The sequence below is a fragment of the Hyalella azteca genome, unplaced genomic scaffold (genome assembly GCF_000764305.2).
Source record: "Hyalella azteca isolate HAZT.00-mixed unplaced genomic scaffold, Hazt_2.0.2 contig4053, whole genome shotgun sequence".
NCBI classification, from domain to species: Eukaryota; Metazoa; Arthropoda; class Malacostraca; order Amphipoda; family Hyalellidae; genus Hyalella; species Hyalella azteca.
In genome coordinates this window covers 81,380-101,761 of record NW_025934279.1, presented here as the reverse complement: position 1 = coordinate 101,761, position 20,382 = coordinate 81,380, and the positions used below count along the sequence as shown (strand labels likewise).

The 20,382-nt window shown below is 36.4% G+C and overlaps 1 protein-coding gene across 1 annotated transcript; it reads left to right on the top strand.

Annotated features, from left to right (window-relative positions):
- The first annotated feature begins 3,964 nt into the window (after positions 1-3,964).
- On the top strand, positions 3,965-17,662 carry LOC108679997. The gene is made up of 8 exons (XM_047879864.1): positions 3,965-4,094; positions 4,719-4,853; positions 5,244-5,339; positions 11,186-11,320; positions 11,708-11,803; positions 13,547-13,697; positions 13,931-14,083; positions 16,573-17,662. The coding sequence occupies exons 1-8, from the start codon at positions 3,980-3,982 to the stop codon at positions 16,577-16,579; spliced, it is 888 nt and encodes a 295-aa protein (XP_047735820.1). The 5' UTR covers positions 3,965-3,979; the 3' UTR covers positions 16,580-17,662.
- Positions 17,663-20,382: the final 2,720 nt, after the last annotated feature.

The window sequence follows — 20,382 nt, the reverse complement described above, 5'->3', positions numbered from 1 at the left end:
ATACTCCACTTACGACACCTCCGAGCAGGCGTAGAGTTACGCACAGCTTCTTATACGTAGCTTCCTGCGCAAATGTTTTGATATTTACACCGTTAGAGTTACGTCTTCATAGCAGCACTTAAGAACTACTTAAAACGCTACGTGTACATAGCGATGTTTTGATAATCGATCAGGCAGCTGTACAGTAGTGTAGAAGCAATGTCTTATTCACGGCGAATTTCGGCACGTATCGCCATAGAACTCACAAATGAAGGTGAAATTCCAAAAATCACCGTTACGTGTACCAAGTTTCAGCGAGGTAAGTTCATTACTTTGGGAGATATTCCTTGTTCACTGAATTTGGGGAGACTGGCTCGAAATTCATGTCTAAGTGATACAGTGAAATTGTTCAAGAGCGTGATAATAGAAACTGTGTTTACTATTCTCTTCCATACCTCGGCCATGCGTCCGAAGCTATGTCGAGAGAATTAAAAAATTTGTTAATGTAGTACTTTCCGAACAATAATCTTCATATCTTACTGGTGAATAATTTTAAAATAGGTTCGTTTTTGGGTACAAAGATATCGTCCCTTCTCACATGCGATCGTCCCTAGTTTATAAATTTAGTTGTGCGCGATGCGCATCTGCGTACGTTGGAATGACGTCACGAAACCTTTACTCTAGGGTCGCTGAGCATAGAGGTAGGAGTTAGAGGGCTGCCAGGGCCATGCTTTCAAAACTTGCAAAGTGAACGTAAGTACTTACGCTCTAATTTCTTATCTATGATAGGTGGATTTTGCTCGAAAAGCCGTCAATGATTGGCTGATGAACTTACGATCTCTTAACTCTTATTGAAAGTATAGGCCCTGGGCAGTTACTATCGCTCCCTCCTCATTCGGCTGTGTGCACTCACGCCGAACAGTGCAACATTCCAGTGTCCGACACTGACATTAAGATTTTAGCTTCTAGTTCTGTTGCATCCGATCGGCATATTTTGGAATCCTGTTATATTTTTATAGCGAGGCTTAGTTTAAATGCAGCCTTTAGTTCTTATCCTCTAGAAATTGTGAGTAGATAGGTATTTACTTTATTACCCTGACTTTTGCCTGTAAATTTAGGTGTTTAACTTCAATTTTTTTCTTTTGAATCCAAATTTTATTAATTTATGATTGTATTTCTATTCTAGATTTATCAAACTGGCGATGGAGCTGGACTCCGAAACGTTTTCAACAGAGATATGATAAATTTGTGTGGAGTTTTCTTCGCTTTTAAATTTCTAGTGAATCTGCGATGCAAGCAATCTAGTGATTTTAATTAAGAAAATTAATCATATTAGCAGAGAAATATGAGGTTTAGTCCATAAAAATGTCCGATGATATTTCAAGAAATAAGTGGTCAATAAATATTCGGACAATTCGAAAAAACTTTTAAGCAAATTGTCTACCTTAAGGAACAATTATTACGTTGAAATGCTTCATGCAAGATTTTGTTGTGTCTGACATATTAAATGAGCTTTGGTTTATTGATTCGTAACGATGAATTTCGATTGCTCTTCGTTTGAAGGCAGCAGTGCTTGCATATTTTTCAGGATTCCTACCATATTTCCAACGAGGTTTATGTCAGCTGATTAAGTAATCTTTCAACATAAAAACTGATTCATCAAGTTCTACGTGTGATTTATAATGCAAAAACCATTGGTCAACGACCTGCAATCATAGTCGTTTCTTGTATAAGAGAGAGGAAGCAAGATATGTCTCAAAACACTAAAATATGCAGAAGGCTCTGATGAGCTTATTTGAGTAACATTCCAGTGTCCGACACTGACATTAAGATTTTAGCTTCTAGTTCTGTTGCATCCGATCGGCGTATTTTGGAATCCTGTTATATTTTTATAGCAAGAACTAGTTTAAATGCAGCCATTAGTTCTTATCCACTAGAAATTGTGAGTAGATAGGTATTTACTTTATTACCCTGACTTTTGCCTGTAAATTTAGGTGTTTAACTTCATTTTTTTTTCTTTTGAATCCAAATTTGGTTAACTTATGAGTTATGATTGTATTTCTATTCTAGATTTATCAAACTGGCGATGGAGCTGGACTCCGAAACGTTTTCAACAGAACAATTATTACTTTGAAATGCTTCATGCAAGATTTTGTTGTATCTGACATATTGAATGAGCTTCGGTTTATTGATTCGTAACGATGAATATCGAATGCTCTTCGTTTGAAGACAGCAGTGCTTGCATATTTTTCAGGATTCCTACCATATTTCCAGCGAGGTTTATGTCAGCTGATTAAGTAAGCTTTCAACATAAAAAATAATTCATCAGGTTCTACGTCTGATTTTATAATGCAAAAACCATTGGTCAACGACCTGCAATCATAGTCGTTTCTTGTATAAGAGAGAGGAAGCAAGATTTGCCTCAAAACACTAAAATATGCAGAAGGCTCTGATGAGCTTATTTGAGCAACAATCAACATAAGCTTAATCGCGGAGTTTCACAGAAGTTTGAAAGTTCAGGAAACATTTTGGTTCACAGGGAACGGCAAAATCCCTTTAAAATTATAGCGAATTGTTGATGACGTTCCAAGTAAATTCTGTCTAGGAACTCACTGTTCTCGTACAAGAAAAATTTATCTATCAAAATATAATTGATTTACTGTGACAAATATTTGGAATTCACAGAAGTTAAAAGCATATTTACTAAATACTAAAATATAAGTACAGTAGCTTCATTATTGTACTAGTTTGCGGTTGTTAATACAAATTTCCTTCAGAGACGAGTACGTGACCATTCATCTTGAGAACATCATACCAGGAAATTCTGCAAGTGAATACAACCTGGATACCACTAATAATTTCGACGTGCCTTTCGACTACACATCCATCATGCTCTACAGCGGTACCGTAAGTTTAAGTAAAGTGTGTGTTTGTGTGTGCGAGTGTGTGTGAAACTGCAAATGAAATGGAATAGTATTATTTTATACTAAAAAATATGAGCTTAAATCGACGAAATCACAATTTTAACATCTTGTTCGCTTCCCTCATTTAACATTAAAAATGTTCAACGTCCCTGTCAAGTGAGACAGATGTGCTAACATGAACGTCTCCTATCGTTACGAAGTTGCAGTTAACTGTTGATATATCCAGTAATTTATGGTAACATTTTCCTTAGAATATTAAGAAATATAAAAACATTGACCTTCAGAAGAGTAAGGGGGTTAAATATTACCCAGGCAATTTTTCGCAAAATCTACATCTTATCCGTCATTGCTGATTTCGGCACGCAAATATTTTGATGACAGATTAGTAACTTATGAATGCTCATAATTGTTTCAAATACTGCTTTATGCACAAGGCGGTATGGCATGTTTAATGTCTTTTTAACCAGAACTTGCCTATACATGCTTCCTCGGAAACATTGTCCATCAATGTTTGAATTTCGGAAGAAAACAATAATCAAATGTATTTTAATAGTAAAATGTATTTTAAAACCAGACCCTGAAGAAGGTAGCATTTCTTACGAATCTAATTATATTTTAAGTAATGAGGTATTTTTTCGCAATAATCCCTGTAGATTGGAAATCCGAGAAAGCTCGTTCTTTCAAAGCTTCTTCAATTTAACATATTTTGACCCGAAATTATAATAATTTTTTGCTCTAAAGATCTTCTAAAATTGGAACAAACAGGTGGATCCTTGCTTGTAGAGAAATGGCTCACAAGTACAAAGACCTTAGATTTTCACAACCTTATAGGTTCACTGCAGATGTTTTTACAGAAAAAACACATAATTTGATATGATAACTCCCCACTTCTGTCTGATCGTGTTCAAAAATGTGAAAAAAGTCTTCAAAATTATATGCTGATTATGGATTCAAAATGCAAATATCCGATTCTAAAATCTAACGAGTTAATCAAATCCTTCTTTAATTTGTAGGCGGCATCCGCGCGGCTTTTAGCTTTCGTCATCTAATTCCAGGGAGTGAATGGGACGTTTGTGATGCTTGCACGGAATCCTCTCTTCCAAACCGTCATGGATTACGCACAGTATCTCCCCACTGCCGCGCCGTCCTTTATGAACACAAAGACTTTGAACAGGAACTACAAATGCGACAGTGAGTGCAGCGTCTGCGCTATCATTTTGAACAGGAACTACAAATGGGGCGGTGAGTGCAGAGTCTGCGCTATCATTTTGAACAGGAACTACAAATGGGGCGGTGAGTGCAGAGTCTGCGCTAAGATTTTGAACAAGAACAACAAATGGGGCGGTGAGTGCAGCGGCTGCGCTAAGATTTTCAACAAGAACAACAAATGGGGTGGTGAGTGCAGCGGCTGCGTTAGCACATAAAAAATAAAGCTATTTATCGCTGGTGATAAACCAACAACATATTGCTATGCTCTCGTGCACAGTCAATTTTGTTTACCTTTCCTGTACCAATTACTCAGTTCAAATAATCATTCGAGAGCATCGAAAATTTAATTCTTCACACAAATTTCATTTGCTCATGATTCGCTGCTAATATATGACAAATATTTTCATATCTGATGTCGATTACTTCATCAAATATTTTGAATTTCAAGCGAATTACAAATAATTTTTCATGGATAAAAGCGTTTTCCCTCTTCTATTAACTTAATCGTCTCAATCTGAGATATTTTCTCGATAAAATGATACTGCGCATAGTCATCGAACATTTGGCGATTATTCCCCCATTCTCATACTCGTTGAATTATTGCAGAGAAGAACCTGAAGAGCTGCGGCCTGGAGACAGACCCGTGTCAGAACCAGGGCTACATGGGCCCCGCCTGCAAGTGTCTCTGTCCCCCTGGCACCAGCGGCGACAACTGCGGCACTCTGGAGATGTCTTATGAAGGTCCGTTGTCATTATAATTAATCGTTATTATCGCCATTGATGATAAATGTCAAGAGTATATTAATTATAAATTAGTAGGTCAGGTTACGGGTATAATCAATGTTTTCCTATAATTACTGGTTATACCGTTTAATATATTCGATTTTTTCATACGTTCTTCAATAAATATTGGTTTGACGGTATTCCCACTGTATGGTTGTTTTTGAACAATTTTAGTAGTGTTATGCGGCCATTTGTTTTTCATCCGCGTGTGTTTTTGCGCTTAATTGACGTTTGATTATTTACATTTTGATTACAAATAGTATAAGAGGTGCGTGCAAAAGGAAATCTTTGTTTTATGCAAGAAATATAGAAATCTTATCTCCTACTAATTCAATATTTCGTTTTCAGATGCCATGCTGAAATTACTTAGGCCGTTGTCAAGAAAAATCACAACGAATAATACTGTGGTGACGACTCCTGGCTACCCTAACGCATCAAACCCAGGTATTCAAGTTGAAGTTAATTTTTTATATAATATTAACGTGGTTTTTATAAGTTATTTTAAAGCTGCTAAAAGTTCCTAATAATTATTTTTAACGCAGCCGTTAAATAAGCCAGAGCAACCGACACTTCTATGTTTGTGGCCATCAACCTAACCCCGTTAACCGACTCAGCTAGCAGACACCCGGAGAGATACATTTACTTTCTCATCATTCGCATTTTTTTAAAGTTCATTAAAAGCCAATATTATACGAAATCAGATTTAGATAAGAAGCTGTTAAGATGTGAACTGCATAGTGCAGTGATCAGACCTTCAGCGCCTATGCCAGGAGTTCGGAGTCTTTTCTTCATCGTCTGTGGACTGCAATCATAAGGGGCAAGATTCTTGGCATAGTGGCAAGATCTCATGAGCTTCGGTTGGTGGACATACCGCCTTAACAAGCACACCATGCAGCTTTAGCTTTTAACGAGACGAAAGTCCGTTTAACTATGGAATAATGTGAGTGAGTGATAGCAGTAATTGAAAAATATTGATTGGAAAAAAGGAGAGGAAAATTCCACGTTCAGCCATTGACGAAAGTAGGATAAGAAATGTAATAAATTATTAATATGAAATCTCTTGAAAATTTTCGAGAGATATAACGCATCAAGTATACGTGATACGTTAGTGATAACGTTTATTTGTACAGTTCTATGACTGCGGGTAATGAAATGTTTACGATTAATTTGTACTTTTTGTTGACCAATAAAGATGCTCCGCCATGGTCTATAGCGTATTTCAAATATATAAATTGATTATATGTTCTGGAAAAATAATGTAGGTTATCTGTGCTGATTGTCCTAGGTTGAAAATTATTGGGAAAATTCCTTGGGTCCAGTTATATTTGGTGATCGGTTTATAGGAGTGAGTAAGGCCAAATTATGCAAGTTTGGCTAAATTGGTATGAAAAATTAGTTTGTTTAAAAATATGATTTGTGCGAGCAGAAAAATAATTCGTAATCAGTATTTCGAAGTGAAATCATGGCCTATGAATTTCTGGCATCCATAGAAATGCTTGGGCATTAGTGATACGTGCAATGTTTGAAATAAGCAACAGGAGGGAGGTAGAAAAAATTTCAAGTTATCGAAGAAATTTGAATATTCTATCGAACATTTTTCTTTTCTTGTTGTTGGAACGTTATATTTTTAGGCGTTTCTTCGTAGTCGCCAAAAGCTCGTTTGACGATAGTGCTCGAAAAAATAAATCTTCTTATAACTTACTGATGGTTGCTTAATGGTGTTATAGGTTGGTAATGGTGATGTTAAATTTCTCGAGTAACTTCTAAACATAGAGTACAAACTGTCGCCGGATGCAAGGTCGTATAGCGTGCTGCCAATACAAGAGATGGAGTAATCGTATTCTCGTTTGGAAAGAAAAATAAATCTTATTGTAACCACCGGAAAGAAAAATCTGAAAATATTTGGAATTATTTAAATATAATAGAACGGAATTTCGTAAATTTTTAATCATGCATGATATTTTTGTTGACTCATTCCGCGCAGAAGGCTTATTTCAACTCAACGCGGCATCATTCGCGTAGGGAAGTAAAGTTGCCAATCGATCTTCATGATGCCATGAAGAGCGACTCATATCTTGAATTTTTTTCAGAAAGGAATAGCGGACGGATAGTTAAGAACGTGTCCGAAATAATTTATTTTACTAATTTACACTTAAAGATATACTGGTATGCCGCGCTATATTTCGTTCTGCAGCATTATTTCCCGCCAAGAAAGATGCGAATTCTCAATAATTTTTTCTGGACGGCTCGTCTCGAAATCTTCCAAGATTACCAGTGAACGTTGGTAATTTCCTCGATTATATCGCTTATCGGAATAAAGCTTCAAGGATCGCCTCGCCCCTCGATTAAAGCATGTGATATGTTAGACCATTGGAGTTTAGGTTCTACAGCGCTCTGCCTTCTCTCAGAACCATCCGACTAGATCTACTGCTTGCATGCTGTGTCTCATAACTCTCAGTCACTCACTCTCAGTGGCGACGAGCTCATGCGAAAGTACGAGGCCATATGTGAAGCTATTTCAATTTCATTGCCCTTACCGAGTCAACCTATAATGAATAGAGTCTTAAGAGTCCCAGGTCTGGATTTCGTTGTTAACGATGTAGAGGGCTAGGTTAATTATTAAGGATTAATAATGTGTATTATCTTGATGTATGGTTTATAGGAAAAAGATATATTTTAATTAGGATGTAAAAGTTGTAAGATTGTTTGAGATAGAATCGTAGCTTTGCTGACTGGTGTCGTACGAACGGATTCATTCGGATTTTAGAGAGCGGACAGTAAGGATCCCTCTATTCGGCCTGTGTATATGTCGTGTTCTAGATGTCTTTGTAACCTTGCCCAATTTTATATCTGTGTTGTGGTGTTGGATTTTAAGTATATCTTGACCAGAAGAGACTTTTATTCACGACAACAGTTCATGCGAACCTGGTGGTCCACAACATAATGGTGCCGTGACTCTTGAACTGTTTTTTTTTATGGTGCAAGATTTTTTTTAATTAGTAACCTGAATGTAGATACAAGTGAGATTTTAACAGGTTCACAAAGCTGAATACTTTCTGTGAATAGTCTGTTTTCTGTTTGGAGGCTTGCCGGTACTGCTCTGCTGTCAGTGTATTCTTCTATAAGCAACATTTCGGTGTCCAGACTTGTGAAAGTTGCACAATAGATGTTTTGATAATTACACTGTTAGAGTTACGTCTTCATAGCAGCACTTACGAAACACGTAAGACGCTACGTGTACTTAGCGATGTTTTGATAATCCGGCAGCTGTACATTAGTTTAGAAGCAATGTCTTGTTCACTGCGAATTTCAGCGCGTATCGTCATAGAACTCACAAACGAAGGTGAAATTCCAAAAATCACCGTTAAGTCTCAATGAATACGTATACCAAGTTTCACCGAGGTACGTTCATTACTTTGTGAGATATTCCTTGTTCACTGAATTTGGGGAGACCGGCCGCGAAATTCATGTCGAAGTGATTCAGTGAAATTGTTCCAGAGCCTGATAATAGAAACGGTGTTTACTGTTCTCTTCCATACCTCGGCCATGCGTCCGAAGCTATGTCTAGAGAATTAAAAGATTTGTTAATTTAATACTTTCCGAACATTAATCTTCATATCTTACTGGTGAATAATTTTAAAATAGGTTCGTTTTTTAGGTACAAAGATATCCTCCCTTCTAACATGCGATCGTCCCTAGTTTATAAATTTAGTTGTGCACGATGTGCATCTGCGTACGTTAGAATGACGTCACGAAACCTTTACTCTAGGGTCGCTGAGCATAGATGTAGGAGTTAGAGGACTGGGCAGTTACTATCGCGCCCTCCTCATTCGGCTGTGCGCACTCACGCCGAACATTCCAGTGTCCGACACTGACATTAAGGTTTTAGCTTCTTAAGGTTTAGCATCCGATCGGCGGTTCATTACTCATTATCATCCGATTCATTAAGGTTTAGCAGCCGACCGGCGTATTTTGGAATCCTTTAAACTAGGCCTTAAAGCGAGGCCTAGTTTAAACGCAGCCTTTAGTTCTTATCCACTAGAAATTGTCAGTAGATAGGTAGTTACTTTATTAACCTGACTTTTGGCTGTAAATTTAGGTGTTTAACTTCAAATTTTTCTTTCGAATCCAAATTTTGTTAACTTATTATTGTATTTGTATTCTAGTTTTATCAAACTGACGATGGAGCTGGACTTCGAAACGTTTTCAACAGAACTATGATAAATTTTTGTGGAGTTTTCTTCGCTTTTAAATTTCTGCAATTCAAGAAATCTAGTGATATTAATTAAGAAAATTAATCATAATTAACAGAGAAATTTGGGGATTAATCCATAAAAATGTCCGATGATATTTCAAGAAATAAGTGGTCAATATATATTCGGACAATTCGAAAATAGTTTTAAGCAAATTGTCTACCTTGAGCAACAATTATTACTTTAAAATAAAATGCTTTGTGCAAGATTTTGTTGTGTTCTGACATATTGAATGAGCTTTGGTTTATTGATTCGTTAGGATGAATTTCGATTACTCTTCGTTTGAAGGCAGCAGTGCTTGCATATTTTTCAGGATTCCTACCATATTTCCAACGAGGTTTATGTCAGGTGATTAAGTAAGCTTTCAACATAAAAAATTATTCATCAGGTTCTACGTCTGATTTTATAATGCAAAAACCATTGGTCAACGACCTACCATCATAGTCGTTTCTTGTATAAGAGAGAGGAAGCAAGATTTGCCTCAAAACACTAAAATATGCAGAAGGCTCTGATGAGCTTATTTGAGCAAACATCAACATGAGCCGCGGAGTTCCAGTGAAGTTTGAAAGTTCAGGAAACATTTTGGTTCACAGGGAACGGCAAAATCCCGTTAAAATTATAGCGAATTGTTGATGACGTTCCAAGTAAATTCTGTCTAGGAACTCACTGTTCTCGTACAAGAAAAATTTATCTTTCAAAATATAATTGATACACTGTGACAAATATTTGGAATTCACAGAAGTTGAAAGCATATTTACTAAACACTAAAATATAAGTAAAGTAGCTTCATTGATGCACTATATATAGTTTCCGATTGTTAATACAAATTTCCTTCAGAGACGAGTACGTGACCATTCATCTTGAGAACATCATACCAGGGATTTATCCTTTTGCCTTCAACCTGCAGAAATCTATTAATTTCGACGTGCCTTTCGACTACACATCCATCATGCTTTACAGCGGTGGCGTAAGTTTAAGTAAAGTGTGTGTTAGTGTGTGTGTGAAACTGAAAATGAAATGGAATTGTATTATTTTATATTAAAAAATATGAGCTTAAATCGACGAAATCACAATTTTAACATCTTGTTCGCTTCCCTCATTTAACATTAAAAATGTTCAACGTCCCTGTCAAGTGAGACAGATGTGCTAACATGAACGTCTCCTATCGTTACGAAGTTGCAGTTAACTGTTGATATATTCAGTAATTTATGGTAACATTTTCCTTAGAATATTAAGAAATATAAAATCATTGATCTTCAGAAGAATAAGGGGATAAATATTACCCAGGCAATTTTTCGCAAAATTTACTTCTTATCCGTCATTGCTGATTTTGGCACGCAAATATTTTGATAACAGATTAGTAACTTATGAATGCTCATATTTGTTTCAAATACTGCTTTATGCACAAGCGGTATGGCATGTTTAATGTCTTTTTAACCACAACTTACCTATCAAATGGGGCGGTGAGTGCAGAGTCTGCGCTATCATTTTGAACAGGAACTACAAATGGGGCGGTGAGTGCAGAGTCTGCGCTATCATTTTGAACCGGGAACTACAAATGGGGCGGTGAGTGCAGAGTCTGCGCTATCATTTTGAACCGGGAACTACAAATGGGGCGGTGAGTGCAGCGACTGCGTTAGCACATAAAAAATAAAGCTATTTATCGGTGGTGATAAACCAACAACATATTGCTATGCTCTCGTGCACAGTCAATTTTGTTGACCTTTCCTGTACCAATTACTCAGTTCAAATAATCATTCGAGAGCATCGAAGATTTAATTCTTCACACAAATTTCATTTGCTCATGATTCGCTGTTAATATATGACAAATATTTTCATATCTGATGTCGATTACTTCATCAAATATTTCGAATTTCAAGCGAATTACAAATAATTTTTCGTCGATAAAGCGTTTTCCCTCTTCTATTAAATTAATCGTCTCAATCTGAGATATTTGCTCAGTAAAATGACACTGCGCTCAGTCATCGAACATTTGGCGATTATTCCCCCATTCACATACTCGTTGAATTATTGCAGAGAAGAACCTGAAGAGCTGCGGCCTGGAGACAGACCCGTGTCAGAACCAGGGCTACATGGGCCCCGCCTGCAAGTGTCTCTGTCCCCCTGGCACCAGCGGCGACAACTGCGGCACTCTGGAGATGTCATATGAAGGTCCGTTGTCATTACAATTAATCGTTATTATCGCCATTGATGATAAATGTCAAGAGTATATTAATAATAAATTAGTAAGTCAGGTTATGGGTATAAGCAATGTTTTCCCATCATTAATAGTACCGTTTAATATATTCGATTTTTTCATACGTTCTTCAATAAATATTGGTTTGACGGTATTCCCACTGTATGGTTGTTTTTGAACAATTTTAGTAGTGTTATGCGGCCATTTGTTTTTCATCCGCGTGTGTTTTTGCGCTTAATTGACGTTTGATTATTTACATTTTGATTACAAATAGTATATGAGGTGCGTGCAAAAGGAAATCTTTGTTTTATGCAAGAAATATAGAAATCTTATCTCCTACTAATTCAATATTTCGTTTTCAGATGCCATGCTGAAATTACTTAGGCCGTATTCAAGAAAAATCACAACGAATAATACTGTGGTGACGAGCCCTGGCTACCCTAACGCATCAAACCCAGGTATTCAAGTTGAAGTTAATTTTTTTTATAATATTAACGTGGTTTTTATAAGTTATTTTAAAGCTGCTATAAGTTCTAATAATTATTTTTAACGCAGTCGTTGAAATAAGCCAGAGCAACCGACACTTGTATGTTTGTGGCCATCAACCTAACCCTGTTAACCGACTCAGCTAGCAGTCACTCGGGAAGATACATTTACTTTCTCATCATTCGCATTTTTTTAAAGTTCATTAAAAGCCAATATTATGCGAAATCAGATTTAGATAAGAAGCTGTTAAGATGCCAAGAATTGTGAACTCCAATGCGCTAAGTGTATTCGTTTTATTGCTATTCGTTCGTTATAAGGAAAATGCTTGGTTCTGTTATAAGTTGTCAGGTTTGAAAAACGGTTTACCGTAACTTCCTTTCAAAACAAATGCGCAAATTATTATGAGTCAGGAAAGAGAAAAGGAAAAATTGCTTCTCTAAGTTTTTATGATCATTCTTTCTATTTGATCGTTATTTTTATTTTAATTTTCATGAAAACTAATCCTCTTGCGTCGCGTGTTGATGACGATGATTATGAACGATGAGTCTGGATGATGCTACGAGGTGATGAAGAGAGAAAACTGCTCTAGACTCAGATAATTAAAAAATATTTTTTGCGGTTGTAAAATTAGACTTCAGTCTGGATTGTTGGTTAATGCGTTGCGTTTGTACCTCCCAGTGCGTCTATTCAGTCCGTCTCTGAGGTGTTCCTAGATGCGATAATTGCTAGAGCCTAGAGCTGACGTCTATAGAGCAGTTTGACCCGTCTTAAAAGTGGTGAGAACGAGCTGATGATTAGTTTTAGAAGGCTGTGGGTGTCGACCTAATGCAAATATTTTGGACCTGGAAAGTGTGTTCAAAAAGCCTGGTCGAAAGCCGGTTTGTGTTTGAAGAGCCTGGTTGAAAGGTCCAGTACATACGTTGCTATTGTTTTTCAAATTTTGGTAATTTGGTCGTAGAACTGTTTTGATATGGAGTTCGTGAAGTTCTTGAACTTGAAGAACTCTTTAACACGGGCTTCAACCCAGTGCTGCATCTACGTCAGCGTATAACATATAACATGGTTACCAACCCTACCAGGAGCAGTAGAACACACGACGCAAAAAGAATTCAAAATAACAGAAAGCTGAAAGAAAAGTGAATTTCCCCTACAGAGCTACTGTAGATCATTACCTGAATCTAACCCAGTTGTTTGTGAATATCTCTGCACTATTGTGCTTCTATACTGTTTGGAATTGCATGAGTTATACGATCTTAGCCAGTCAATTCGGAAGACATGGAGGTAGTCAGTATGGATTGATTTTTACCTCTAGAGTGGAGAAGGTAGTTTGCCAGCCAGTGTGTGAGTTAGCAGTCAAATATTGTACAATGTAAAGTTTTCTGCAGACACTATGATTTACAGCATGGGCAAGTGGTGAGGTCTGGCCTCAAATTGGCCAGACAGAGAGTCTGAGAGAAGAGAATTGAAAAAAAAACAGTATAGAAGATGAAGATAGATGCTTTACGCATAATTTGATTGCCTGGCTTCATGGGGTTAGGTTCCGGTTGGGTGGGGGAGGGAACCCATTAGGGTTTTTTTTTCTATGAGGGAGTGAGGGGTAAATTTGTGGTTCGGTATTTACAGTTCTAGTTTCAAACAACTACAACTAGAACAACTCGCATTAATCTAATCACTTCCATATTTGGAATATCAGTTTAATTGTGATTTTATTGCAGCGCAGGCATTTGACATCGTGTTTGAAGCTGGGAAGTGTCAGCGAGCTGTGCTGACGTTTAAAGAATTCCGCATTGCTTATCGTCAACCCAATGGAATTTGCTACTCAGACATGCTGGCAATAAGGACTCAAGTTGACGATGCAAAACCGAGGTGCGTTTCTCGTTTAAACTCACCGTAATTTAGTCGGTCATTCCTAAGCAATGCATGCCTGAATTATCACGTCCTTATAATCTTTCCTTCCATGCCATTAAATACACGCAGCTTTTAGAGTTCAGCGTTATGCAAATAGGGAATTTCAATGATATCCTATAAATTTCCCGACGTTCCAGTCGTTGTTTGATTGATTCACTGACTATTTATAGAATTTGTCTTGTTGTTTTAAGGACGTTCTGCTACGATGAAATCAAGCCCGGTCAAGTTTTCAAAGGCGAGGAGAACCTCTTGATCATCTCGTACTACAGCCAGGACTACAGGGGCAAGAACGTCGGACGTCGCGGGTGGGAAGCCGTCTTCACCACTGAACCCATCTCCGGATGGTGGGTATAGTGGGATTATGGTGCATTGTTTACCAGTGGGTATGAAAGGGACGTGATTGTGTATGAAAAGTAGATATAAGTGATGAATTGGCTTAGGATGCCGGGTGATCTTCGTATGATTAATAGCAGATTATAGTGCGGAATAATTGACGAGTCTCGGCAGAAAGTGCATGATTGAGAATGCATTTAAGCAAGCATCGTGGAAACGGTGCTTCTAGACCCAGAGATAAATGTGGAATCTTGATGCTTTTCAGACAAATGTGAATGAAGTATGAACTATCTGGATGAATTGAAATGTGAACTTGAGGATTAAATGGACAAGTCTCGTAAGGGGACAATTCAGGCTCTCTAATTCAGTGGCTCGCTGAAATTTCCACCATATTAACCAATTCAACATGTTCAAATAAGCACTTTAACGCAGTCAAAAACGCAAAAAATGTACCATTACTTGCAAAAACTATTAAATTACTACCATTATAGTTCATCTACCTTCTGTTTTAGAAACACTACCTTCAACATCAATCTATAATACTCATGTTATAGGCTACCTGCATCTGCTTTATTGGTCCATAAGTGATATTATGAAATATCTGCCGTACTTACAGGAATGCGTCTGCACAAATACTGGCTCAGAAGTTATCATACTCTCAACATTCCAACATTTTTAAAAACGTGAATGTGGTCAATATATTTCAGTTAAAACGCATAAAAGTGACATTGATGAGTAGCGAATCTAAGGATTTATTCTCTCAAGCGTTTTCGGTGAAATTCTTCAATAAATCTACACTAGTCAAGTGAGTCAGAGACAATACACAGGTCCTGCCATATAGCAGATTAATGCTGTGAACTGCATGAAAGAGTAATCTTCATTCCTTATGCTCTATTAATAAATCAAAGCATAATATTCAAATGAAAAGCCTGTGATATATCAAAAGATATTACTTTATTTAGCTGCCGGGCGAAAGGTCGTTCAATAAGTGAATCAACATAACTTTGAATCAGGAACCCAACCACGTATTGTACGTGGACCCCAACCACGTATAGTACGTGGACCCCAACCACGTATAGTACGTGGACCCCAACCACGTATAGTACGTGGACCCCAACTGTGTATGCGGTCAATATATTTCACTTCAACACGCATAAGAGCAGAGCTGGGCAGTGCTACTCTGAAATGTAGCGGGCGCTACCGCTACCGCTACATGCTCTAAAAGTAGCGGGCGCTACCGCTACCGCTACAATTGCTTGAATGTAGCGCCGCTACCGCTACCGCTACATGTAGCGCGCTACTGCCCACCCCTGCATGATAAAAGTGACATTAATGTGTAACAAATCTAAGTACTTCTTTGCTCAGCTGTTTTCGGTGAAATCCTTCAGTAAATCTACAGTCAAGTGAGTCAGAGACAATACACAGGTCCTGCCATAGCAGATTAATGCTGTGAACTGCATGAAAGAGTAATCTTCATTCCTTATGCTCTATTAATAAATCAAAGCATAATATTCAAATGAAAAGCCTGTGATATATCAAAAGATATTGCTTTATTTAGCTGCAGGGCGAAAGATCGTTCAATAAATGAATCAACATAACTTTGAATCAGGAACCAGCAGTAGAGAGTCGCCATAGTGATCGAGCAACAGCCAACAGGTAGTGAATAGAAAAGCAAGTTTGTGCCCTCCACACCGTAATTACTATTCAATCGTAAGGAAATCATCCAAAGGCTTCAATACATTCAATGTTTGTTTAGCAAATAATAGATTTTTAATTTAAAAGAAACGTTAAATTCTATACATATGGATTCTGATGAACACACTCGACAACATGTTAAAATATTTGACAGTCAAACAATAAGAAGTCAAACATTCACTCAGATAAATTCTGGTGCTGGGGTCACCCAGGTTCGGCCAGCCATACTTATAGTACTTGTACCCCAACCACGTATAGTACGTGGACCCCAACCACGTATAGTACGTGGACCCCAACATAGGCTTGCAATAAAAGACACGAAACAACTTTCTTGGATTTGTAGTTCCAAACTCTCCTAAAGAAAAAGAACCAAGAATAAATAGCCTAAGTAACAAATAAATGGACAAAAGACAAAGTATGAACAAACCTCATAATAAACTTATCTAACTTTACAGAATATAACAGAATAAAGAACATCTCGGAATAACCACTAATAATTATTGTAAAACACAGGAACAAACAAATAACCAAGTTAAAACATTCCTTGACACTGTGGGTTCAAATGCGGGACTGACTAGGACGGACTAAAACCTACAAATCTAACTTCTGCATTTCTAAGCTGAAAACTTATATTACAAAAATACAAAATTATAAAAATTATAAAAATACCTAATTCGAATTCCCTCACACTGGTAATGGCAGCTAAGGGTTGCATCTACGGTTGATATTTACTATAATCGTATTCCTGGTTGACTATACTGAAATTAATTCATCTTCAGTGTTATTTTTTTTTCTCTTGCATCAGCTCCTGAGTCTCTACTGTTGCCGGCCTCTTCAACGATCCTAGCAGCCGGTCGTCAGTTCATAAAAAAGGACCGGTCAACCATCGAACTTTCTTCATATTTCAATAAGCTACCATAAATATTAAATTTATTCAAACTCCTGCCCGGTTTGTTGATGGTAGTCTCATTGCTTGCTTAGTTTTAAAAGTCGAATTTAGTAGTGATCTTTTTTTTTTTCAATAACTGTGTCGCCAAATTGCCTTCTTTGGAATTATCGACTACTTTCTTAGCAGGATACATTAGGTGGAATACATTTTAATGGGAGGAAATTTTTCTTCGTGCTTATGCAGTTATTCGTTTTGTTTTTGCTACTCATTGATGGTAATAATAGTCCCTTGATAAAACTGAATTACTGTTCAAGCAGTCATGAATGTTCAAATTTGCTCGATGATGCCTCCAACTAAAGTTCCAACTGTCAATTTTCATGGAAGCTGAAATTCGTCTGCATCCCCTCGATAGCAGAGGAATGGACCTCCGTTGCCTCTCTTCGCTTCGAATTCTAAAAAAGCGAAACTGTTATTCATTGTGATGAATATTCTTATGAATTCCTGGAGGCATCTAAAATAGATCGGTCTGAATTAGTCTTGCAGAAAAATTTTGGAACCTAATTTCTACCAATATAAGTTTTTTATGATGTAGTTATTTTATTGACGTGAAGCTTTACAGTTTAACCAGTGTTAGTTTGATACACTGCAGTGTTCCTGTTTGCGGCGTGAAGTTTTGAGTTTTAAACAGTATTAGTTTGATATTCTGTGCGGTTTAATATGGTTCATTATAGTGGAATGCAGTTTTTCCTGTTAACCAATATAATAGTTTCACTTTATTAAGAGAAATAAGTTTTCAGTTTTAATCCGTGTTCGAACATGAATTTGTAGTACAATCAGTGCAAGGTGAAAATATCGGAGAGATTTTAAGATTTTGGGTTCCAACTCTGGTTAATCGATTTCAAGATTTGGGCATCTCTCCATATTTTTGGACGAAAATCTTGGCATAAACTGCTAGTTTTTATTCACTAAAAATATTGTTAATAGTCAACTTTCCATGTTCCTTTGTCATTTATTTTCGGCACCTAGGCTTTAATCTTTTTTTTATAGATTTAGTTTTTCTCTGTCAACTGAAATTTTATTTTCTAAGCTCTAAATCACAGATACGAGATTGCTCATGTGTTTCTAGAAAAACAATATACATAATCAATTAATCAAAAAACATCGTCAATATAGGAAGTTAGTTGATAGGGATTTTGTACTTTTTATTATTTGAAAAAATATTGGTAGATAATGGAAAATCAACTCGGTTCCATAACTCAGGATTTATTTTTGCAGAGATATTTTGGAGTAATTTAATATTGCATTTCTAAATGATAAGCTGATTCCTCACATTGCTGATAAAATATTAAAATATAATTAAATATTGAAGTGAGAAATATTTCAATGTGTCCCATGTCGTTTGTTTGAAATAAAGCCCTGCGTTTATATCATGGATTTTTATTGAAACATTCCATGATGATTCCATTCTTAACAACTACGGTGTTCAAGATTCCGGAATAAACGTTACTGTATAAGCTGAAAAATATAACGAAAATCCGCACAGTTCCCTCTTTAAAAAATTTCTTCATATTTCTCATTTTATCTGAAGTTGGGAATGATATTTTGGAAAATCCAATGTGGCAAAAATTTTTAATTATATTTTTTTCTCTAAGAAAATCATGAAGATCATAGGACAGAGTATCAGTAGCAGTAAATAGTAACTTGGCTCTCCTACGGTATTTTCTCTTCTGAAGTTATGTAAATCATAAATCCATGTTGTCATAATAAAAAAGGACATTTCTAAATTCACTGGTCAATCAAACTTTAATTTAATTTATGTCTCTGTGTGTAATATGCTTCAAAGTTTTCCGAAAAGTTTTAAAATCTTCTGAAATTTGATTGGGTTTCAAGCGTGAAATTAATACCAGCCAAAAAATCGTACGAAAAATTTTGTTGCTCACGTCACGAATTAAATAATAGTCATCTAACCATCTACGAACCATCATTTACAAATTTTTTTTCATATCAAAAGTACCCTACGTTAGATGAGTTTTTATGGGATATATTCACTTCCCAGAATATCTTTGAAAGCAGAACGAGCGATATTGAATCTAGTTGAAGAAGAACGAACTCTAACGTATATAGAACTAATTATTATAGTTTGATAGTATCGGTAGTTCTGGTTTCTTGCACCCGGTTTTGTGGTTATATGAATGAATTTTTATAAGATGGTTTGGCAGACACCTCTGCTAAAAACTGTTAAAACAGTTGAAGTTTTAATATTTCAGTCGCGAAAAACATAGAGAATCGATTGAAATTATATTTCTATAACTAGAGAGGGATTTAATCACGATATATAAGTAATCAGTTTGAAGCCACAAGTCATGATATTGATTGAATAGTGGATTTGTCGCTATCGACGTTGAAAACATAACGGAAAACATAATAGCTGCAATAAAAAATCACGAAGTTGAAAATTGGATTTCAGGTGAGTTTTCTAGAGAAATTATATTGAACCAGAATGGAGTTGATCAACTTAAATTTATATGGTAAAAAATTTCTACGTAATTTCTACCATTTAAAAGTAAGCCTTAGTAATTTGGTACACTGTTACATATATTTGGGTATAAATAGAACTATCCTTTACGAGCTTTAATTTTCAGCTTAAATTAGAATGCGAATGTCTCATATTTATTAAATAAATTATCCGGCACCATTCTTAGGAATTTTGTACTAGTGCGGGCTTGCATTGTAAAAATTTTCTATGGAGGCATAAGTCCCACGGCTGATAATCCTTTAGGCATTTTGGGCAACTCTTGCAGTGATCAGCGACTCGCAGTAGTTGACTTTAAAGTTATGCCTCTACACTCCAAGCAGCCATGCCGGGAGTTGGGAGTGTTTTCTTCATCGTCTGTGGACTGCAATCATAAGGGGCAAGATTTTTGGCATAATGGCCAGATCTCCGAGCTTCGGTTGGAGGACATACCGCTTTAACAAGCGCACCATGCAGCTTTAGCGTTTAACGAGACGAAAGTCCGTTTAACCATAGAGTGCGTGAGTGCGTGATAGCAGTAATTGAAAAATATTGATTGGAAAAAAAGGAAAGGAAAATTCTATGTTGAGCCAATGACGAAAGTAGGATAAAATTTTTAATGAATTAATAATACGAAATCTCTTGAAAATTCATGAAAAATATAACGCATCACGTATACGTGATGCGTTAGTTATTACGTTTATTTGTACATAGAGTTCTAGGACTGGGTAATGAAATGTTTACGATTTATTTTTACTTTTTGTTCGTGGTCTATAGCGTATTTCAAATATTTAAATTGATTATATGTTCTGTAAAAACAATGTAGGTAATCTGTGCTGATTGTCCTACGTTGAAAATACTTGGGAAATTTCTTTGGGTCCAGTTATATTTGTTGATCGGTCTATAGGAGTAAGGCCAAATTTTGCAAGTTTGGCTAAATTGGTAAGAAAAAATTAGTTGGTTTAAAAGTATGATTTATGTGAGCAGAAAAATAAGTCGGAATCAGTATTTCGAAGTGAAATCAAGGCTTAGGAATTTCTGGCATCCATACAAATACTTGAGCATGAGTGAGACGTGCAATGTTTAGAATAAGCAACAGGAGCGAGGTAGAAAATATTTCAAGTTATCGAGGAAATTTGAATATTCTATCGAACATTATTCTTTTCTTGTTGTTGGAACGTTATATTTTAAGGCATTTCTTCGTAGTCACCAAA